The sequence below is a fragment of the Callithrix jacchus genome, chromosome 4, assembly GCF_049354715.1.
Source record: "Callithrix jacchus isolate 240 chromosome 4, calJac240_pri, whole genome shotgun sequence".
In the NCBI taxonomy this organism is placed as follows: domain Eukaryota; kingdom Metazoa; phylum Chordata; class Mammalia; order Primates; family Cebidae; genus Callithrix; species Callithrix jacchus.
In genome coordinates, this window is record NC_133505.1 from 35,958,723 (window position 1) to 35,981,736 (window position 23,014).

The 23,014-nt window shown below is 51.0% G+C and overlaps 3 protein-coding genes across 18 annotated transcripts; 1 reads left to right on the forward strand and 2 right to left on the reverse strand.

Annotated features, from left to right (window-relative positions):
• Positions 1-1,215: 1,215 nt before the first annotated feature.
• Positions 1,216-2,982, reverse strand: PSORS1C2 (psoriasis susceptibility 1 candidate 2). Its single transcript, XM_008994138.5, has 2 exons — positions 2,888-2,982; positions 1,216-1,979 (listed from the first exon to the last, which is right to left on the reverse strand). The coding sequence occupies exons 1-2, from the start codon at positions 2,940-2,942 to the stop codon at positions 1,624-1,626; spliced, it is 411 nt and encodes a 136-aa protein (XP_008992386.3). The 5' UTR covers positions 2,943-2,982; the 3' UTR covers positions 1,216-1,623.
• A 191-nt stretch (positions 2,983-3,173) lies between these two features.
• PSORS1C1 (psoriasis susceptibility 1 candidate 1) lies at positions 3,174-3,953 on the forward strand. The gene is given in 3 exon segments (XM_008994130.5): positions 3,174-3,203; positions 3,351-3,597; positions 3,600-3,953. Coding segments are annotated over 3 exon segments (513 nt in total). The 3' UTR covers positions 3,836-3,953.
• Positions 3,954-5,592: 1,639 nt separating this feature from the next.
• CCHCR1 (coiled-coil alpha-helical rod protein 1) lies at positions 5,593-22,766 on the reverse strand. Of its 16 annotated transcripts, none has more exons than XM_078368556.1 (19): positions 22,706-22,766; positions 21,562-21,628; positions 21,270-21,483; positions 19,907-19,991; positions 19,027-19,330; positions 14,420-14,583; positions 14,188-14,323; positions 13,918-14,028; positions 13,563-13,712; positions 12,184-12,294; positions 11,969-12,075; positions 9,278-9,390; positions 9,033-9,078; positions 8,732-8,868; positions 8,451-8,639; positions 8,252-8,353; positions 6,390-6,541; positions 6,094-6,265; positions 5,593-5,869 (listed from the first exon to the last, which is right to left on the reverse strand). In XM_078368556.1, the coding sequence occupies exons 3-19, from the start codon at positions 21,307-21,309 to the stop codon at positions 5,745-5,747; spliced, it is 2,244 nt and encodes a 747-aa protein (XP_078224682.1). In that variant the 5' UTR covers positions 21,310-21,483; positions 21,562-21,628; positions 22,706-22,766; the 3' UTR covers positions 5,593-5,744. The 16 variants fall into 16 exon arrangements, with proteins under 16 accessions (XP_078224682.1, XP_078224683.1, XP_035153380.3 ...); XM_078368557.1 differs by having other exon boundaries at positions 22,702-22,766; XM_035297489.3 differs by lacking the exon at positions 19,907-19,991.
• Positions 22,767-23,014: the final 248 nt, after the last annotated feature.

The window sequence follows — 23,014 nt, forward strand, 5'->3', positions numbered from 1 at the left end:
GCCTGTAATCCCAGCTACTCAGGAGACTGAGGCAGGAGAATCCCTTGAACCCAGGAGGCAGGGGTTGTGGTGAACCGAAATTGCATCATTCCACTCCAGCCTGAGCAGCAAGAGTGAAACTCCATCTTAAAAAAAGAAAAAGAAAATGCATCTCTTGGCCAGGTGTGGTGGTTCATGCCTGTAATCCCAGCATTTTGGGAGGCCAGGGCAGGCAGATTACATGAGATTAGGAGTTCAAGACCAGCCTGGCCAACGTGGCAAAATCCCATCTCTACTAAAAATACAAAAATTAGCAGGGCACAGTGGCATGCACCTGTAATTCCAGCTACTTGGGAGGTTGAGGCAGGAGAATTGCTTGAATCCAGGAGGTGGAGGTTGCACTGAGCCGATATTGTGCCATTGCACTCCAGCCTGGGCAACAGAGTGAGACGACATCTCAAAAAGAAAGAAAAAAGGGAGCCGGGCACGGAGCTCATACCAGCACTCTGGGAGGCCGAGGCAGATGGATCAGGAGTTCGAGACCAGCCTGACCAATATGGTGAAATCCTGTCTCTACTAAAAATATGAAAATTAGCAGGGCGTGGTGGCACATGCCTGTAATCTCAGCTACTCAGGTGACTGACGCATGAGAATAGCTTGAACCTCAGAAGTGGAGGTTGCAGTGAGCTGAGATGGTGCCACTGCACTCCAGCCTGGGGCAGAGCAAGACTCTGTCTCAAAAATAAAAAAGAAAAAGAAAAATCCATCTCTTAATGGGATGGGAAGGGTCAATTTGTTTCCCATTGACCTCTGGCAGCTCTAGGGAGGGCACTCTGGTCAGGTCCAAGACAGGCAGGAGATTCATTCTCGGGAGGGGCACATGTTCATCTGGAAACTGATTCTCTTAAAACAGGTCCTGCTGACATGCCCCTGGGAAGGTTTGCATCTGCCACCCGGGGTATCCAAGCCATAGGCCATTAATCAGATGAAACTTGCCTTCCCATTTTTCAATACAAGGTTCCCAGAAAGGGAGAAATGTGTGTCTGAATGTTCTTGTGACTGGGGTAGTGTCATTTCCAACCCTCCTCCTGCTGAGTGTCATAGCCCCACGCACTGGATATGAGCAAGATAAGAACTCAAGTTACTTCCAGGTCTCTGTAAGTTTAGGACTGTGAGGCGGGCACCCGAATAGTCAAAACCCTAAGTGTTAGTTAAAGAAGCAGCCTAAATTCGGTATTAAGAAAACATGATTTTTATTTTTCCATTTCGTGGACACAACAGCTGTCTGCTGATAGTTCCTGCCGCTGGCCGCCAGGTGGCAGAAGGGAACACAGTACCGCAACACTGCCCCAGCGACCGAGAGGGCGGGAAGAGGGGTGGGAGGTAGGTGGGACCGAGGCCTGGAGGTGAGGTAGGCTTAGGCTGGCAGAGGAAAAAACGGGCGAGGTGAGGACTAAGTACGGATCTCAGGAGGGGGCAGGAAGTCCTGAGAAAACAACCTTCTGGGTTCAGAATAAAACTGAGGGAATGAGCAAGAGGTTTAAGGAGGCAGGCTAAATTGGGGAGAATTCACGGGGAATCAGAGGGTGGAGAGGGCATGGGTGCCTGGAGTTGCCTGGGAGCAGAATGGCTGGGGGGACCCCACTATCTGTACTCTTCCCGGGGTGGGTCCAGGTCTGGCTCTTCCTGAGGTCGGTGGTCCACCTCAGGGGCAGGCGGCCAGGGGTTTTCTGGCGGCTGGGGTCCTGCCGGCCAGGGATCATCAGGCCGGGGAGGTTGAGGAGGATCCGTTCGAGGCGGTTCAGGGGGCCAGACTCCAGTTTCAGGCAGGTCTCTCCAGGTACGACTGGGGCTGGGAGGCGGAGGTTCTTCAAAGAGAGGCGGTGCCCCTGGCCAGGGGTCACCGGGGACTGGGGGGCCCTGAGGCAATGCTGGGGAGCCTGCCTCCTCCCGGTCCTCTGTGGGTTGCAGAGAGGGGTGGTCCTTGCTACCTGAGATGCCTGTAGAGGACGAAGGAGAAAAGTAAGAGGTGGTGAGGGCTTCTGTCCTGCACCCCAGCCCAGCCTTAGCCGAGGAGGAAGAGCCTCTCTGGATGGACAGAGCCTGAACTGACCACAAACGGACCAAAAAAGTCACTCTCAAAGAGCTCTCCATATGTTTATAAATACTTAACAGATCTTAAAATAGCATAAACACCCACCCCCGATGGATCTGGGCCATTCACTTGACCCACTTTACATTGACCAGACTTCTCCAGATAAGCCCCATCACCCTTGGTTGGGGTACCCCACAGGCTTTGCCCTCAGGCCAACCTGCACCCCAAAGTGGGCTACACCTTGGTGACCCCAGCACACAGACCCCATCTTTACAGTGACCCCAGCTCCTCAACACAGATCCCAGCTCCGAGGAAACTCATCCCCCACACATTAATCCTGACCCACTTCACCACATGGAGCCACCAAACCATTTCTCATTTCTTTTTCTCTTTTTTTTTTTTTTGAGACGGAGTTTCACTTTGTTGCCCAGGCTGGAATGCAGTGGCATGAGATCAGCTCACTGTGACCTCTGCCTCCCAGGTTTAAGAGATTCTCCTGCCTCAGCCTCTTGGGTAGCTAGGACTACAGGTGTGCACAACCACACCCAGCTAATTTGTGTATTTTTTAGTAGAAATGAGGTTTCACCATATCGAACAGGCTGGTCTCGAACTCCTGACCTCGTGATATGCCCACCTCAGCCTCCCAAAGTGCTGGGATTACAATCGTGAACCACCGCGCCCAGGCAGCAAACCATTTCTGGTGAAAGCCAAACGCACCTTCTGCACCCCACCCCAAACATCCAGTTCACCTCCTCCATCTTGACTATCCCTCATCACCCCAAACTGCACTCCCTGCCTCTGTTCCTGCCTCACCTCCAGCATGCAGGCAAAGGACCAGGATCCCCAGGAGCTTCCAGTTGAGCATCATGGCTGTGTACTGGCCCCCAAAGCTGGGGTGGGGTGAGTCTGAGTGCCTGGGAACTCCAAGAGGTTTTATAGGGGAGGAGGGGAGGAGAGGCCAGACCAGTGACACAGGAATACCATCGGAACAGAACTGGTCAGACCCGTTGGGAAGGCCCGGGCTAATGTGTCACCTCTGAAGATGGCGTCCCTCATTTTAGTCCCTCAGCCCAGGACCCAGCTGCCTGCTTTCCCTATCATGACCCAGACACTGTGTCACCCCATCCTGGTTTTCACGCCCTCCATCCACACCCTGCAGCAGTCAATACCCACTTGGCATCTCTGTAATCACAGAGATGTTCACCTTCACCCCTTGCAACTATTGGAAGCCAAAGAATGGGAGCAAAACAGGCGTTGGGAAGCACCGTAATTAAAGGTTGGGAGGCAGGATGCCCGTGCTGGGGAAGGGGGTGCCTTTCAAAACTGGGATGCAGCTGGGACAGTGTCAGCCACTACCCCAGCCTCCCCACTCGCCCCCACGCTGAACCCTCCCCTGGGGCTTTGTTCTTTCCTGGGCACCTCCCTCCCCCAGGATCCAGGCATCCTGCTCTCCAGCATATCCTCCTTCAGGCATGCAGGGGACCTCCAAACAGTGACATCCAAGGAATTCCATCCGGGAGCCACCCCAATGACTGCAGAAGAGGAAGGACACAGGAGGATATCCTGGTCCCCTCCTCACACCCAGAGCTCTTTGCATCCGTCCCGCCAGTGGCTCCGGAAGAAGCTGCCGGGCTCCAGCAACCTCAGCCCCATCCTCCTCCCTCAGGAATCCTCCTGTCTGCCTCTAGGACCTCGGCTCCAACTCTGCTGTGCTTGCCTCCTCCCTCCCATTTTCCTTTCAGTCTCAGCTGTTTGGTCTAAGCCTCCCAGAGAGCCTAGAACGTTTCCCTTGAGGACCTGTCTGCCTGGTAGTCTGTAAGCCTCTCAGAAGTAGGGTGTCTAAAATAATATTTGATTCCTTCCAGGTTGTTCCCTGGAGTGAGGGACACAACGGTCCCCTCCAGGACTCACACAGAAACCTTCATTTCTCTCATACACCATCCACAGCCCATCTACCTGCCAGCCCCTCCATGCCCTGTCCAAATCCAACCCATCAACCTGAGCCACCATCTCCCCCCAGCCTCCCCAACATTGTTTTTTTTTTCTCCTCCTCCTCTGCCCCAACACCCTTCTAATTGTCCCCCCTGCTCCCACTCTTTATCTCTCTCCCCAGCACAAAACCTGCCCTCCACAACCAGCAAAGGAGCTCTTAAAATATACATCAGGCCAGGCACAGTGGCTCATGCCAGCATTTTGGGAGGCCGACACGGGCGGGCCACTTGAGCTCAAGGAGCTGGAGACCAGCCTGGGCAACACTATGAGACCCCGCCTCTACAATTAAAAAAAAAAAAAGGCTGGGTGGGGTGACTCACGCCTGTAATCCCAGCACTTTGGGAGGCCAAGGTGGGTGGATCACCTGAGTTTGAAAGTTCGAGACCAGCCTGACCAACATGGAGAAACCCCACCTCTACTAAAATACAAAATTAGCTGGGTGTGGTGGTGCATGCCTGTAATCCCAGCTACTCCAGAGGCTGAGACAGGAGAATCACTTGAACCTGGGAAGCAGACGTTGCAGTGAGCCGACATCATGCCATTGCACTCCAGCCTGGGCAACAAGAATGGAACTGTGTCTCAAAAAGAAATAAAGACCAGGCACGGTGGCTCACGCCTGTAATCCCAGCACTTTGAAAGATGAGGTGGGCAGATCACCTGAGGTAAGGAGTTCAAGACCAGCCTGTCCAGCCTGGTGAAACCCCGTCTCTACTAAAATTACCAAAATTAGCTGGGCATGGTGGTACATGTCGGTAATCCCAGCTACATAGGAGGCTGAGGCAGGAGAATTGCTTGAACCCAAGAGGTGAAGGTTGCAGTGAGCTAAGCAGAATCACTTGAACCCAGGAGGCGGAGGTTGCAGTGAGCTAAAATGGAGCATTAAAAAAAAAAAAAAAAGTGCTGGGATTACAGGTGGGAGCCACAGCACTTGGCCCTCTTTCCTGTTTTTAAAGAAGCACTTCAACGGCTTTCTACTGACGTAGAGTAAAATCCAAACTTGGCCTTGCTGCAGCATCCTGTGACGGTTCTCTAGAGCCCTCCTGGCTGCCACAGGAGCCTGCTTCAGGCAGGTCTCAGCACAAGGTCCCCTGCTCCAGGGCCTCTCCCCACAGAGTCAGTTTCTATCACATCATTGTACTGTACTTTCTCTTCAAGCACTTAAGATTGCTTGAAATGATCTTGTTCATCCGTGTAGGTCCTGTCTGCCCTCTCTCTCCCACTAGGACATAGGCTCTCAGGGCACACCAGGCCCACCATGGTGGCCCCTTGGGCTAATACAGTGCCTGGCTCTGACGTTGCTGTTGAGTGAATGTTTCATCTTTCTGGCATTTATCATCTTCCAGAAGGAGAGTTTTAACAAAAGTTGAGAATAAAGAAAAACAGGAGCTTTCCCCCAAAATTTCCAGAGCTGCCTAGAAAAAGGATTTGAAAAGGTGCCACCTAGAGAAAGAGCTATGGGTGACCACTTCTCACTCTGAGGGGAGAAATCCCACAGATTCCCAGACATAACATTTCCAAACAATGGCTCCTACTGTAGTTATCTTTATTTAGAGCAGAATTCAGACTCAGCTGTATCCTCCAGGGCAGGCCCGCTGGCTGGGAAAGGGCTAGTCTGTCCCCACCCACTTCTCCAGATCTTCCCAGCCCCAGGCTGGCTTTCCCTCCAGTTCTCAGCTGCTTAGCTGCTCTTCTGGGGATTGGAGCTGGAGCATCTATCGAGGTCATGTCCTTGACAAATAGCTTCCTCTTTGGAAATGGCCTCACTCAGGCCCTGTAGGTCATCGAGTAGGACCGAGAGGGACCCTGGGAAAGAAGATAGGGGATGAGCACCAGAGGAGGAAATAGGGCTGGCACAGGACATAAGGGAAACTAAGAGGGAGGAGGCCATTTGGTCCAAGCAGGGCATGGCTAAGAGGCTAAGAGCCTGGAAGGATCACAGAGAACAACACTCATCATGCAAGAGTCTGGAGTAGAGATTCCTGAAGTGTCCCCATTTATCCCTTGTCCCTTTATGCTTGGGCCAAGACCTTTTATAGACTCCTTGGTGGGCACTGCTGCTGCTACAGGTACAGATGCTGAACACCCTAGAGGCCTGCTGCTGGACACCACAGATTTCTTCTTATCCAGTAGGGAAGGAATAACTGCCAATAGTCGCTGCTGCTTGTAATGGGAGAGGAGACCCTCCTGCTGCAAGGTGGCCTGGGAAGGAGAGGGTTAAATGCCACCTAGCCCGGGTAGAGCCTCCCCCACCATCCTCTTTCTACACCTCTAGCCCGGGAACCAGCCCAGGATGGGCCCTAGTCCCTGTAATCCTGTCTCCTACCAGCATGAGGTTCTTATCCCTCTCTAGCTCCTGCAGGCGCCGGGCCAGTCGCTGCCCCTCCTCCTTCCGGGCCTCTTCCTGCAGACGCCTGAGCTCCTGGCTCCGCTCCTTTTCCTGGGCAGCTTTGCGCTGGATCTGGCGCAAGGAGACCACTGCAGAGAGGTTGGGGCACAGAGGGGGCAGGTGTGAGTCAGCCCAGAGGCAGCCAGGCACCACGAAAACAGGAACGAACACTGGGTCACCAGCTCTGTCTTGGGAAGGCTGTTTTGCTCTGTGGATCTGTCTCTTCTGTACAGTTGGAGGAGTGAGCTGATGCTCCAGGAGCCTGGGAATCTGTGAACCTAAGTACCTTCCTCATCCCTGATCCATCCTGGAGTTCCTCAGGAGAAATCTGAATATAGACTGGGTTAGATTTTGTGCAATTAGTGTTCATTTCTTAAAGTGTGATGATAGCTATATAGGATAATTCACTGGTTTTGGGAGATCCAGCTGAATGACTTATATTTACAGCTTACTTAAAACGTTAAATGATTACACCGGGCACAGTGGCTCACACCTGTAATCCCAGCCCTTTGGGAGGCTGAGGCAGGCGGATCACAAGGTCAGGAGTTCATGACCAACATAACCAACATAGTGAAACCCCGTCTCTACTAAAAATACAAAAAGCCAGGTGTGGTGGTGGGCGCCTGGAATCACAGCTACTCTGGAGGATGAGGGAGGAGAATCGATTGAACCCAGGAGTTTGCAGTGAGCCAAGATTACATTGTACTCCATCCTGAGTGACAGTGCAAGACTCCATCTCAAAACAAAACAAAGAAAAACATTAAATGATTACAACTTACTTTAAGTGATTCAAAAAAGTGTATAAATATGTATATATATATAGGTAAGAGATCAAATGTGGCAAATGTTAACCGCTACAGTTAGAGAAGATATATGAATATTCATCACACAATTCTTTTTTTGACACAGGGTCTTCCTCTATTGCCCAGGCTGGAGTGCAGTGGCACAATCTTGGCTGGCTGCAGCCTCAACTTCCCAGGTTCACATGATCCTCCCGCACCAGCCTCTCAAGTAAGCTGGGACTACAGGTGCCTACCACCATGCCTGGCTAATTTTTGTATTTCTTTTAAGAGATGGGGTCTCACTATGTTGCCCAGGCTGATCTGGAACTCCTGAACTCAAGCAATCCTCCCAACTTGGTCTCCCAAAGTGCTGGTCCCAATTCTTTTAACTTGTTCAGGTGTGAGAAATTTTTGCTAGAGGGTAATTGCTGGTGTTAGACATCTGAAAGGTGGTGTCCTCTGTAAAGAGGTATGACTGGAAGGGGTATGGAAGTGGGGGTCCTAAGCTGATCATATGCTGTTTCTTTTTTTTTTTTTTTTTTGAGACAGAGTTTCGCTCTTGTTACCCAGGCTGGAGTGCAATGGCGCGATCTCGGTTCACTGCAACCCCCGCCTCCTGGGTTCAAGCAATTCTCCTGCCTCAGCCTCCCGAGTAGCTGGGACTATAGGCGCACACCACCATGCCCAGCTAATTTTTGTATTTTTAGTAGAGACGGGGTTTCACCTTGTTGACCAGGATGGTCTTGATCTCTTGACCTCGTGATCCACCCGCCTCGGCCTCCCAAAGTGCTGGGATTACAGGCGTGAGCCACCGCGTCCGGCCTCATATGCTGTTTCTTAATCTGGTGCAGGCTACATGGGTGTGTTTATGATGTGAGAATTCATCTGTGTCATTCCTGGATACCTTCATTACCTCCTGTAATGAAGCTTTGAAAAAACGTTGAGGGGGAAATAATAACCTTATGTCTGAACACTTCCTTCTTCCTGGAAAGCCCTATCCACCCTGGCAAAGCTCACCGGCCTTGGCATGCTCCCTCCGAGCCTCGTTCAGCCTCCTCTCTGTGTCCGAGAGTTGCTCCCGAAGCCGAGTTTCCACTTCAGCCACCTTCTCTTGCAGGGCTGGGGTGAAGGTGAAGATGGGGCGTATCAGCAGGAACTTTGATTTGCAGTTCCCATTCCACCCTCCAAGGGAAGCACCCCTTTCCCCTCTGGACACCTTGCCCATAGAGTTCCTGCTGCTGGGTCAGCTCCTGCCGCAGATTGGCAGCCTCCTTTGTGCTCTCCTGCTGGCCCTGGCGTGCCACGTCCAGCTGTAGTCCCAAGCTAGCCAGGGACTCCTGGGTCTGCTGCAGCTCCTGCTCCAGCTGCTGGGCCACCTTGCTCAGCTGCTGGCGCTCTGCCTCCCCTAAAAGGAGGGGGTGCTGGCTCAGGCCTCTCCTGGCACCCTGGATGCCAGGTCATCCTTCATCCTCTTCACCCCCTGGCAACCAGGTGTACCTTGCTCCCGAGCCCGGCCCACCTCCTGCTGGATGAGGCGGGCGCTCAGCTGCAGTTCTGCATCCAGGCGGTTCCGTTCTTCACGAAGCTGCTGCAACTCAAGGCTCTCGTCTGTGACGGGTGGGGGTAGGGGACAGCTGGGATGGGAACGAGAAAGAGTCAGGAGAAGTCACCCAGCTTCCTGACCCCTAAGCCCCCATCCCGCCTCAGTCCTCATTGTTTTAGGGGTCCCAGCAGCCAATGCCCTAAAGCCCCATCCACCCCACCCTAAAGCCCCATCCTCAAAGTGCACAAACTTCACCTCTCCTGGCGCAACCGAGCAACAGCGAGCTTTCGAGCCATCAGGCCTAGGAGGGAAAAGGCAGGGAGAAACACATGAAGTTTGCATGGGAGAAAGTGGGGGACTGGGGAGTAAGGGAAAAAGAGATGAAAGGACTGGTGAAAAGAAGAAGGTGGATGATATGGGATCAGAGAGCTGGGCCAGGAAGAAGGAAGTCTGAGCTGGTGGGGCAGGAGCAGGATGTGGCTCGCAGTCGCCCTACGCACCCCGAATGGTGTGGACCTTGCGGACAGCATAGCTGAGTCGGTTGCTGAGGCTGGGAAGCTGGGCAGCAGCCTGTTCCACCTTGGCCATGGTGCTCTCGAGCCAGATCTGAGAGCTGGAGAGGGCACAGGTCACTGACCCTCCATGCCTCCCTCATTCCCAAAGGACTTGCTGTGTCTTGTATAGACAATTCCCTTTATCCTATCCTGTTATACAAGTAAAGAATGCACAGCTTCTGTCAATTTTCTAAAGGGTCCTTGCCCCAAGAATGCATTAAATGACTGTATCTTTTCAAGCAAACTGTTAAGGTTATTTCTTACAACCTGTGTTTTGCACACTATTATGCATCAAAGATCAAAGTCATCCTCTTTGGCAGGGGTGGGGGCTCCCGCCTGTAATCCCAGCACTTTGGGAGGCTGAGGCAGGAGGATCATGTTAAGTCAGGAATTGGAGACCAGCCTGGCCAACATGGTGAAACTCTGTCTCTACTAAAAATACAAAAGTTAGCTGGGCATGGTGGTGTGCGCCTGTAATCCCAGCTATTCGGGAGGCTGAAGCACTTGACTCTGGGAGGTAGAGGTTACAGTGAGTCAAGATTGCACCCCTGCACTCAAACCTATGTGACAGAGCAAGACTCTGTCTCAAAAAAACAAAACAAAGTTATCCTCTCCAACAAGCCCAGGGTGTCGATCCTCTAGCACCAATGATGGGCAGGTCCACGTGCTTTACCAGCTTTTACCAGCTGGCTGTGCCAAAAGCAGGACCAACCTGGCTCACGAAAACCGAGCAGCTTAAACAGACCGTGGGAGGAGGCCAAGGGAGTGTCTAGGGCCCGGCTGGGGTTTCCTCACAGAGTTCAGGTCTGCATCCACAGAAAAACACATGATGACGAAGGCTGGCAGTTGTATTCCCAGCAGCACAGCAAAGATCACTTTGATCTGGAAATTGAATAGCTTCCAACACCTACCACAGCTCTTATTAAAGCCATTTTCTAATGAAGTCTCCAATTACCTAGAGACAATCTAATAAACCCAGAAACAATCCAAGTTTGGACTGCTTTAAGCCTGGAGGACTTTTGGCAGTGCATCATTACACACAACCACTTCTGTGATCTCATGGTACCAAAGTCAAACCCTGTCCACAGAACATGTTTCTGTTCTGGAGATAGGAGGCACATGCAACGGATTGAACCTGGGTGGCAGGTCATCATAACTAGTCTAATTCTGTGCATGTTTGAAATTTTTCAATAATTTTTTAAGCTGAATCAGTTCCCAAGGTACAAATCCAAGAGAAGGAAGTGGTGGGCAAGAACTCATCCTGCATCTTAATTTCACTAAACCAAAAATTATCTTTATCTCAATTATCTAACCCATAAAGAAGAGCCTCAAAGATAACAGTAAACATGCACAAGCCAGACACTGTGCTAAGAACTGCCTGCCTTGGGCATCTCAATGTCTAAGGCTGAGGGGAAGTCATCACCAGCACAAAGAAGCTTTGCTGTTTCCTTAGAGGTTTTTCTGAAGGTCACAGAACAATTGTTGGTAATGAAACAGCTAGGCAGTTGGTATGAGAGACAAAGGCTGGCAATTGATTTAGAAGGAAACTAACTGGCTTACATTTTAGAGGGAATATCTAGTAACCAAGTAAGTACAAAGCTTTAAATAAATAGACTAAGCCGGGCACAGTGGCTCACACCTATAATTCCAGCACTTTGGGAGCCAGAAGTAGGTGGATCATCTGAGTTCAGGAGTTCAAGACCAGCCTGGTCAATATGGTGAAACCCTGTCTCTACCAAAAATACAAAAATTAGGCCAGGCACGGTGGCTCATGCCTGTAATCACTTTGGGAGGCCAAGGTGGGTGGACTGCCTGAGCTCAGGAGTTTGAGACTAGCCTGGGCAAGATGGTGAAACCCCATCTCTACTAAAATACGAAAAAAAAGAAAAAAAAAGAAAATTAGCTGGGCATGGTGGAATATGCCTGTAGTCCCAGCTACTCAGGCAACTGAGGCAGGGGAATTGCTTGAACCCGGGAGATGGAGGTTGCAGTGAGCCGAGATCATGCCACTGCATTCCAGCCTTGGTGATAGAGCAACTCTCCAACTCCAAAAAAAATCAGCTGGGCACGGTGCTGGGCGCCTGTAGTCTCAAGCTACTCAGGAGGCTGAGGCAGGAGAATCACTTGAACCTGGGAGGCGGAGGTTGCAGTGAGCTGAGATTGCACCACTGCACTCCAGCCTGCATGATAGAGCGAAACTCTGTCTCAAAATAAGTAAATAAATAAATAGACTAAATTTTTCTGCAGTGAAACAGGGAATGCCTGTAAAATTTTAGAGAAGGAAAGGAATATGACGAAGTGTCCACACTCTCCATCCTTGAACAATGCTGCAAGTGAAGATCCTCCCAGGTGCTCTATGTAGCTCAAGCTATTACTAGACTGAACTGCAGGAGGAAGTAAGGTCTCACCTCCAGCCCAACATGCAATGGGGAATTCATAACAAGTAATCAGGTATGAATGCAGAGGGGGCTGCCCCAGGAAAAGAAACAAACACAGGAACTTTGATAGGGCTAAATGTGCCCAGCGCTGTAGCCTCCTGTAGCCTCCAGTGGCCAGCTTTCCAGCCCCTCTTGTCTGAGGCTCCAGAAAACTGAAGTGGCAGAAACAGTATTCCATCCACCCCTCCATCCCTGATACCTGCTGACAGCATCGACCACAAGCCTCAGCTGTTCCTCGGCTGAGGCTGTCTGCTGCTGCCACCAGCGCCTGGCCTCATGAGCACGGCTCAGCTCCAACTGCAAGGCCTGGGGAGAATGCAGCAAAGGACAGGGTCTCTCCCTGAGTCCTGGGTGCAGCCCCAGACAAGGGGCTCCCTTGCCCTCCCAGAGTCTCTACTGGGCTTAGACACCAACCTTGGCACCCATCCGCTCCACCTCTGCCTCTGCGGCTTTGTCCTGCAGGGATTGCTGCAGGATGGCCTGCTCCTGGCTCTGGGCTGTCACTTGTTCCTGGAGTGAGGCCACCTGGGAGAGGAGAGGGAGCTGGGCAAGGCCTTCTAGAGCTAAAAGCTGAGGGGAGCACTGGAAGCAAAGTGGCAGGTACAGAGATCTCTGCAAGAATGCCATGCAGGGGCCAGGCGAGGTGGCTCATGCCTGTAATCCCAGCACTTTGAAAGGCTGTGGCAGATGAATCACTTGAGTTCAAGAGCAGCCTGGACAACATGGTGAAACCCCATCTCTACAAAAAATAGAAAAATTAGCTGGGTGTGGTGGTACCTGCCTGTAGACCCAGCTTCTCAGGAGGCTGAGGCAGAAGAATCACTTGAACCCAGGAGGTGGAGGTTGCAGTGAGCTGAGATTACGCCACTGTACTCCAGCCTGGGTGACAGAGAGAGTCTCCTTCTCAAAAGAAAAAGAAAGAAAAGAGAAAGAAAGAATGCCACGCAGGAGACCGAAGCTTAGGTCTGAGCCCAGTGTTCCTTCCATGTTTCACATTCCATGTGCCTCCTTGAACATGGGACTAGCCCTTGACCCACTCCACAGGACCCCCCAACTGACCATGCCATCCTCCTCAGATGCTGTCACCTCCTCAGAGAGGCTGTCCCCAACCATCCTACCTGAAGCTGTCCCACCCCACGGTCTCTCCATCCCATTATCTTTTGATTCTTTCTTACTACTTTCTCTTTTTTTGAGACAGGATATCACTTTGTTACCCAGGCTAGAGTGCAGGGATGGGATCACAGCTCACTGTGGCCTTGACCTCCTATGCTCAGGTCATCCTCCACCTTAGCCTCCATAGTAGCTGGGACTACAGGCATGAGCCACCATGCCTGGCTAACTTTTATATTTTCAGTAGAGACAGGATTTCACATGTTTCCCAGTCTGGTTTCCAACTCCTGACCTCAAGTGGTCCACCTGCTTCAGTCTCCCAAACCGTTGCCATTACTCAGCTTGGCACAGTGGCTCCACCTGTAATCCCATCACTTTGGGAGTCTGATGCAGGCAAATCATCTGAGATCAGGAGTTTGAGACCAAAGTGTTGGCATTACAGGCGTGACCACTGCACCAGCTTGAATCTTTGTATATAACACACTTAATTACTCAGTGTTACCTGCTTACTTGCATGTTCTGTGTGTCTTCTCTAGAATGCAAGCTCCACATTTCTGTTTTGTTCAGGGCTGTGTGCCCAGCATGTGGTAACCACTCAATAAACACTGGTTGAATGGATGCCACCCTCATGGAAGGAGCAAGGTGCTGGGAGGGAATACAGGGAGAAAAGACAGTGCAGTGACCTGTCCCTTCAGCTGCTTAACAGAGTCACTGTGTTCCAGCTCCTGGGCCTTTAGCTGCACCATGAGGGCAAACACCTTCTCCCGCCAGCGGTTCAGCAGGGACTGGCACTTCCTGGTAAACTCAGGCTCCAGGGAATCTGAAGGTTGAACCTGAGGGGGAAGGAGAGGAAGGAGGTGGTGTCTTTGTTTCTCCTGTCCTGCCTGGGCAATATTAGCTATAGCAAGGAGTTCACAGGAAGAAAGAGATTCAAGCAGGTTCTGGGGCATATAGACTTCTCCCGCCCACAGGGAGGGAGCAGGGGGACAGTAGGTGCAGGATGCAGCTGAGGGTGAGGGGCTGGGGGTCAGGCTGTACCTTCCTGGTCAGCTCCTCCTCCTGCAGGGTGAGGATGTGCGTGAGGCTCTGCACCCGCACCTGCAGCAGCTCTGCAGTGGCATGCAGGCCATCCCGGTCCTCCTGCAAGTGCTGTGGGCGGAGGGAAGCAGCGCCTCTGTAGGGCATCCATGCCACCTCAGGTACCACCTTCTCTCCTGGGGGCTATACTCTACACACTCCTCCAAGGGCCACGCTTGCCCCCCAACCTGATCCCCAAGTCCCCACACAGATGCACTCCTGCACTCTCACCTGCATGGTTTCCAGAAGCTTCTGTCGCTCTAGTTCCCACGTCTGGCTGTGAACCTCAGGAGGGACTTGTTCCCCGACGTATTTTCTTAGATTCTCAACCAGGGTCACCTGAGCCTCCAAGTCGTCCTGGGTCTTGCTAGCGTCGGGGTGGGAATGGAACAGCCATCAGTGGGGCACCCTGCAGACCCACCACATCACCAACTGCTGGTCCCCCTGGTGTCTGCCCACCTACCTCAGTTGCTTCCGAAGCACCTCGGCCTCCCTCTGAGCCTCGGCCAGCTCCTTGGCTTCCCCTGACCTCCTGGTTTCCAGACTACTCAGAGACTTCTCCAAGCTCTCGGCCTTGCTGGTCAAACTGGAAAGGGCCTCCTGGTGAGCCTGTGTCAAAGAGGACAGCTACCGAAAGAAGAGGGGGCTCAGCAGCGGCTTGACCCCACATGGGGGCCTTCCTTGTTCCCTTCACTCCCACTTTCTGTGACATTAGAGAAGGACCCAACCAATCACCCTATTGCGCATAGCAAATGGAGAGCTGTTGGCTGGGTGCAGTGGCTCACGCCTGTAATCCCAACACTCTGGGAGGCTGAGGTGCGTGGATCACCTGAGGCCAGGTGTTCAAGACCAGCCTGGCCAACATGGTGAAATCCTGTCTTTACCAAAAATACAAGAATTAGCCAGGCTTGGTGGTATACACCTGTAATCCCAGCTACTTGTGAGGCTGAGGCAGAATTGCTCCAACCCAGGAGGCAGAGGTTGCAGTGAGCCAAGATCCCACCATTGCAATTCTAGCCTAGGCAGCAGTGAGATTCTGTCTCAAAAAATATGAAAAAACAACAGCAAATGGAGAGCTGGTAACTCACTCTCCGCAGTTGCCCCACAACCCATCAGCAGTTCTTGTCAGATCTCCCCCAAAACATATCTTCACCTCTCTCTGTCTCCACTGCCACCAACCCAAGGTAAGCTACCTTCATCTCTTGCCTGGGTGACAGCAACCATCTCCTCGGTGGCTTATTACAGCATTCAGAACAAAACCCAGGCGCCTCTCCACGCCTGCGGGCTGGGTGACCCGGCCTCTGCCTGCCTCCTGAGCTCACCCCTGGAGGCTCTCCCACTGCTCTCCACTCCAGCTGCAGGGAGTCTGCTGAGAACCAGACACTGGCCCCTCCTTGCTCTACAGACCCCTAGCGATAGCCCCTCCTCAGGATGGCCTCGCTGGACTCTCTAATACCCCCTGCCACCCTACTCTGCCCCATCAGCTGTTCATGTACTCCCGAGCACTTAGCACTGACTGTGTCTTGCTTATGTGTATGTGTTACGGTCTGTTGGGCCATACTGGAAGGAAAAGGAAGAATTTTGTCTTTTGCTCATGATACCTCAAAGGGTTGTAGGGGTGTCAGAGCCACCAAGAGTCATGGGATAGTCCATGAGAGCACAGTGGCCACCCTGCTTCCTGGTCTCCCTCCTCTAGTCTTGTCTCCATAAAATAAAGTTAATTTGGGTGACACAAATCACAAAACTTGGCTGGGTGTGGTGGCTCACGCCTGTAATCCAAGCACTTTGGAGGCCAAAGTGGGCAGATCTCCTGAGGTTGGGAGTTCAAGACCAGCCTGACCAACATGGTGAAACCCCGTCTTTAAAAAAAAAAAAAGTAAAAAAAAAATCACAAAAGTTTTAAGACATAAAATATAAATCTAATCATATCATTTCCCTGCATAAAACCTTTCAACAGTTACTTACTACTTAAAAAAAAATTTGGGTCGGCACGGTGGCTCACACCAATAATCCCCAGCACTTTGGGAGGCCGAGGCGGATGGATCACGAGGTCAAGAAATTGAGACCATCCTTGTCAACATGGTGAAACCCCATCTCTACTAAAAATACAAAAAATTAGCTGGGCGTGGTGGCACACGCCTGTAGTCCCAGCTACTCAGGAGGCTGAGGCAGGAGAATTGCTTGAACCCAGGAGGCGGAGGTTGCAGTGAGCCAAGATCGTGCTGTTGCACTCCAGCCTGGGTAATGAGAGCGAAACCCCGTCTCAAAAAAAAAAAAAAAGGAAAAAAAATTTTTTTAATTTCTTTTTTTTTGTTTCTGGAGATAGAGTTTTACTTCATTGCCCAGGCTGGATCTCAGCTCACTGCAAACGCTGCCTCCCAGGTTCAAGCGATTCTCCTGCCTCAGCCTCCCAAGTAGCTGGGATTATAGGCATGAGCCACCACATCTGGCTAATTTTTATATTTTTAGTAGAGATGAGGTTTCACCATGTTGGCCAGGCTAGTCTCAAACTCCTGACTTCAAGTGATCTACCCATTTTGGCTTCCCAAAGTGCTGGGATTACAGGTGTGAGCCACCGTGCCAGGCCCTAACTTATTTTATAAAATAGACACGGGGATCTCACTTCGTTGCCCAGGCTAGTCTCAAACTACTGGGCTCAAGTGATCCTTTGGCCTTGTCCTCCCTAAGTGTTAGGATTATAGATATGAGCCACTGTGCCCAGCCTGCTCATTACTCTTCTTTTTTTTTTTTGAGACAGAGTTTTGCTCTTGTTACCCAGACTGGAGTGCAATGGCACGATCTCGGCTCACCGCAACCTCTGCCTTCTGGGTTCAAGCAATTCTCCTGCCTCAGCCTCCCGAGTAGCTGGGACTACAGGCGCATACCACCATGCCCAGCTAATTTTTGTATTTTTAGTAGAGACAGAGTTTCACCTTGTTGACCAGGATGGTCTCGATCTCTCACCTCGTGATCCACCCGCCTCGGCCTCCCAAAGTGCTGGGATTATAGGCCTGAGCCACCATGCCCGGCCGCCTGCTCATTACTCTTAAGGGAAAGTATCAAGTTCTGAACTGACCAAGGCCTTGCACCCTGGGTCCTGTGCTCTGCAACACACTCAGGGCCCTTTATCTCTGTGCTCCAGCCTTCTAGCCTCCTCCTGTCCCCATCTCCATCTGCTGTCCTGCTGAGTGTCCACCAGCTACCATTGCACCCCACACACCTCTTCACTGGCCAACTCCTTATTCAGCACAAATGGTAGCTTGTTGTTTTTTCAGTCTTGCTCTGCTGCCCAGTCTGGAGAGTAGTGATCTCACCTCATCCTAACATCTGCCTCCTGGGTTTACGCAATTCTCCTGCCTCAGCCTCCCAAGAAGATGGGGGATTACAGGCACCTGCCACCATACCTGGCTAATTTTTGTATTTTTTGTAGAGACTGGGTATCGTCATGTTGGTCAGACTGGTCTCGAGTTCCTGGCCTTAAGTGGTTTACCCGCCTTGGCCTCCCAAAGTGCTGGGATTAGAGGCATGAGCCACCGTGCCTGGCCTAACTTCTTATTGCTAAGTTTCTTTCATGAATCTCCTTTGTCCATTTTCTGATTGGACTGCTGGTCTTTCCGTTACCAAATTCTATACACACATTATATATTAGGGATAGTACCCTTTTCTTGTAATCTGAGCTATAAATATAGCTTTTTTTTTTTTTTTTTGCTATTCGTAATGTTCATGTTATAAAGTCGATGAGTCAATCTTTTCCTTTATGGCTTCAAGATTTTGGATTTTGACTCATAGGTAGAAAGGCCTTGTACACTACAAGGTTATAAGGAATTTAATTCTCCCTTGTTTTCTCCCAGTTCCTTTATGGTTTCTTTATTTTTTTATTTTTTTGAGATGGAGTCTAGCTCTGTTGCCCTGGCTGGAGTGCAGTGGAATGATCTTGGCTGACTACAAACTCTACCTCCCAGGTTTAAGTGATTCTCCTGCCTCAGCCTCCCGAGCAGCTGGGATTACAGGCACGCACCACCATATCCAGCTGATTTTTGTATTTTTATTTTTTGAGACCGTGTTTCACTCTTGTTACCCAGGCTGGAGTGCAATGGCGCGATCTCGGCTCACTGCAACCTCCACCTCCTGGGTTCAGGCAATTCTCCTGCCTCAGCCTCCTGAGTAGCTGGGATTACAGGCATGCACCATCGTGCCCAACTAATTTTTTGCATTTTTAGTAGAGACGGGGTTTCACCATGTTGACCAGGATGGTCTCGATCTCTTGACCTCGTGATCCACCCACCTTGGCCTCCCAAAGTACTGGGATTACAGGTGTGAGCCACCGCGCCCGGCCCAATTTTTGTATTTTTAGTAGAGACAGGGTTTTGCCATGTTGGCCAGGCTGGTCTCAAACTCCAGACCTTGTGATCCACGCACTTCAGCCTCCCAAAATGCTGGAATTACAGGCGTGAGCCACCCATGCCCAGCCCTATGGTTACTTTTCTTGACATGCCGACAGGTTAGTGGCCTTCCCTGAACCCCAGACCAAGTTAGCGCTCTCTAGTCCTTCTTCAAGGCACTCCCCCAATTGCAATTACTTATGATTAAATTAAATATAGACGAGTGTATCCCCCACAAGGCTGTCAGCTCCATCCATGAAAGCAGGACTCAGGCTAATTTGGTCACTAAGTCTCATAGATGGCAAAGAGTAAGCACTGTGGACTGAATAATCTCTATCCCAGTCCACCACAGCCTCCTTACCCACCTTCCACACTGCCCTCCACAATACCCCCAATGAATTGGTACCTGCAGTAAAGTAGGGAGGCAAATTACTTCCTACTAGAAAGGAAAGGAGGGCTTCAAGTGGTGGGAGGCCACCTGAGTCTTGGGGGAAAAGTAGAATCTGAATTAAGATCAAAGCACCCAAGTTCTCCATCTCTCTAGGCCATGTGTGTTTCCTTTCACCAAAAGGTCTCATCATTCCACTGCTTACTACTCATGGCGGGGGGTCTTTTCTGCAATACCTGCTTGGAAGCTACTGCCCAGCTCTCCATTATGAATTTGAATCCTTTCCACCTCTGGATTCACCTGCTCTTGGTGCAGTCTCTGAGCCTCTTCCAGCTCCCGCTGGCTCCCCTCTTCCAAGTTCTTCCGGATAACCTCAGCCCCAGCCAAAGCTGCACGTAGGCCCTCAGCCTCGGCTCGGCCAGCCTTCTCCGCCCGTGCCAGAGCCTCCAGCTCCATGGCCTGGGCCTCTAGCCTCATCTTCTGCTGCAGTGAGGTCTCTCGCAGGAGCTGGACCTCCTCCTCTAGCCGCCGCAGCTCTTGCAGCTGACGAGAGATCAGCTCAGCCTGCTGGCTCAGGGCCTGTGACCCGTCCAACTCCCGGCACCTTCAAAGACAGGTTAGTGCAGATGAAACTTGTCTCCAGAGATGGAAGGATAGTTGAGAGCATAAACATAGTCAGGAGAAGCAAAAGACCCCTCTGCACTCATGTTGGGAGGTGAAGGGGGTGCTGAAGCTGGGGCATGGGGATGTCTGCACTTACACCATCATCATTCATCAAAGCCCTATTGAGCATGTTAAGTCCAGTGCCTGGACTCACAGGACCTAAGGTCTGGCTGAGATCATGAAACATGATCTCTCTAGAGAGCGCCACATACAGGCAGATTCAACATCAAATGTGTGTACCATTAGGCCACCACATTCTTTTTGTTTTTTGGTGTTTGTCTTATTTATTGTTTTATTTTTTAGGCCACATATTTTAAGTGGAAAAGTTGGACGAACACAGAGACTTCTGAATTCTGATTTAAAGGCAAGAAGTTTGAGGGAGGAATGGAAATAAAAAGGTCACGAGCTTCCAGTATCAATATGGTGAGGCCAGGTGCTAGTTAAAGGCATTTATCGAGTGTTAAGTATACTTTATGAGGTGTCTGAGAGAACAGTATATAAATAACATAGTGCCAACCTTTGGAGAATATCATCTACCAATGTCACGGAAAGTTTAATCCAGTTTGGAACATGGCTCCTGACGCAGCTCTTTCTCTGAGACCCTGGACCACAGCAGATTGTTGTTTTTAGAGAAAGGGCATCACTGTCACCCAGGCTTCAGTGCAATGGCTAGATCGTAAGTCACTGCCTCTTTTAACTCCTGAGCTCAAGCAGTCCTACCACCTTAGCCTCCCAAGTAGCTGGGACTACAAATGCATGTAACCACAGCCAGCTAATTATTTTCTGTGGAGATGGAGTCTCGCTTTGTTGCCCAGGCTGGTCTTGAACTCCTGGGCTCAAGGGATCCTCCTGCCCCAGTTCCCAAAGTGCTAGTGTTAGGATTATAGGTGTGAGCTGCCATACCTGGCTTTTTCTTTCTTTCTTCTTTTTTTTTAAAAAGTAGCAGGGATCTGTAGTCTAGGTAAATTGACTTGCCAGATGTCCTCTAGCTGGTAGCCAAACTAGAAACAGTCTCTGTCTCCTGACACCCAGTCTAGTATTCCTTCTTTTTTTTTTTTTTTTTCTGAGACAGAGTTTTGCTCTTGTTACCCAGGCTGGAGTGCAATGGCGTGATCTCAGCTCACTGCAACCTCCGCCTCCTGGGTTCAGGCAATTCTCCTGCCTCAGCCTCCTGAGTAGCTGGGATTACAGGCACTCGCCACCATGCCCAGCTAATTTTTTGTATTTTTAGTAGAGACGGGGTTTCACCATGTTGACCAGGATGGTCTCGATCTGTTGACCTTGTGATCCACCCACCTTGGCCTCCCAAAGTGCTGGGATTACAGGCGTGAGCCACCGCGCCCGGTGTATTCCTTTCTTAATCATGCTGCCACTTCTATTGTAATCCTACTCTGCAGCAAAATGGCAGAATGATATCCTAGTACATCTGGGAAAAGGCACATGAAGCAAGAATAAGAATGTTTACAGACAGTATGACGGACAGCATGGCCAGCTCCCATAGCATGTCCTCTGCAAAGGCTTTCTTCCATCAGAATCAACCCACACTGCCACAGTGCTGGATCTCTACTTCCAGTTTGCGCTTCTTCATCTTGCCTCATGCTATGCTTTACAATCAGCTGGTGGTCAATTTATCTCCCCTCTTAGGGTTTTAGGTTCCTTATTAATTACAAATTTAAGTCAAGTTTGTCTTATTCACTATTGTCATCCCCATCCCTAGCACCTAGCACATTGCTTTATTGTTTATGCACTGTAGGAACTAATAATTGCTTACATAAAAATGAATAAGTTATGGAAACACGGGCCAAAACAGGATAAGATATTCCAGTGAGGAAGGCTCACCAGCAAGCAAGCCTGAGAAAATGGCAAGGATGGATCCTTACCTGCTTCTCCGCCCTGGCTCCTGTCTGTCACTGGAAACATCCCATTCCCACATCGTCACTTGAGGTCTTTGGGTGTCTGTCTGCCTCTCTGAGGCATCTTGATGGCCTGGGGGTTGGACCAGGGGAATGTCTGCGAGCCAGGTGGGAGCCATTTTTGGTAGAGTTGAAAGGGGCCGAGCTTGAAAGTGGGAGGGGGGAATTAGCCCAGTGGAACCTGAGGAATTACAAAAGCAAAGATGGTTAGTTTCCCAGGCAGAGGCAACCACCACTCCCCTTGCCTGGTCCCACTGACCTGAAGGTGGAAACATCTTCACATTATTTGAAGGCTCTAGATTCTGTCTCCAGCGATCTATATTCCCCTGGACAATAGGAGAAACATGGACACTCCAATTCAATTTTCAGGCCACCTTCCAAAGAGAAATCCCCTACAATAACAAAGTTATAATCCTAGAATTACAGCCAGGTGTAATCCTTGAATTACACCCAATGCTCAGCTCTTTTCCTACTTCCCCAAAGAAGTAGGAGATACCCCAAATTCACTTGCTTGTCTCAACCTGGTTCCTGATAGAACTCAGGCAACTAACTACACAGTGGAGAGAATTTACTGAAAGAGAGAATGAGAGGGGCTCTGAGGCTTTACTCATACTTTCAGGATTCTGGGCAATGCCTTTATCCTCCTTAAGTTTCTATGGTCCCTGCTGCTCCTAGCCAAAGGTGAGAAAGGAGGTACACAGTGCAGGGGTCTTGAGCGCCATCTCCACAATTCTCTCCATGGCTCAGCAAGGCCTGGGGGAAGCCCATCCAGACACCACCAGGCCATGACTCTTGGGTCCTTCCCTATTAAAGCGCTGGCCCAAGGCCTGGCCCCAGTTGAATGTGGCCACATGCAGGGTTAGACCCCTCCCCAGGACCTTGGGAATCCAGGCAGCCTAGATCCCCAAGCAGAAAAGCCAGTTTCCTGACATCTCATCCAAATCTTTCCTGGAGCTGTCCTCTTAGCTTCTCTCTACTATTCCCTCAGCTTCCATGCCCGCCGCCCAAACCCTCCTTCTAGAGTCCTAACACAGCGGGTACTTTAAGATCTTCCTCCCACCCTCATTCATCTATTTGTTACCCGAATCTGGAATTCCTACTCCTGTCCCTTTTTACATCCTAATCTACTTTTTTCTGAAGGAATTATTCTGGTCCTCACCCTCACCCCCATCTCTCAATATCCCCGGCACGCTAGCCGGCTCTGCTCTCCCCGCACCGTTCCCTCAGATACCCGAGGCTTCACCCTGTTGGCCCCTGAGCTCTAAGGCTGTTCTGATCTCCTCATCTGTCCCTTCACCGGACCCCTGTGCCCCCTTCCCCTTTGGACCCCTTACACCCTCCCAGCACCCTCTCTCAGACCCTTCCCGCCCCTAACCGACTCTTCCCGAACGTCCCTTACCCACCGCGAGAGCACCCTACTGCGCTTTGGCCACACCCCCTCCGCCTCGCTCCCGGCCCCGCCTCGGCCCCGACCGCGCCTGCGCAAGACGGGCGCTCTGAAGCCCCCATTTCACTCAGAGGACAGGAAAGGTCCACGCAGGCGCAATGGCGTCGAAAGCTGGGCTCAATGCGTCTGAGAGTCTCCGCGCCCAGGCGGCTCCTCCCCACTGCGGGAACCCGGGAAAACTTGTGAACTAATCAGAAAAAGCGGAAGTCAGGGGAGCTTGGGTCACCGTCCAATGGCGCAGAAGAGAACAAATAATCTGGCCAAT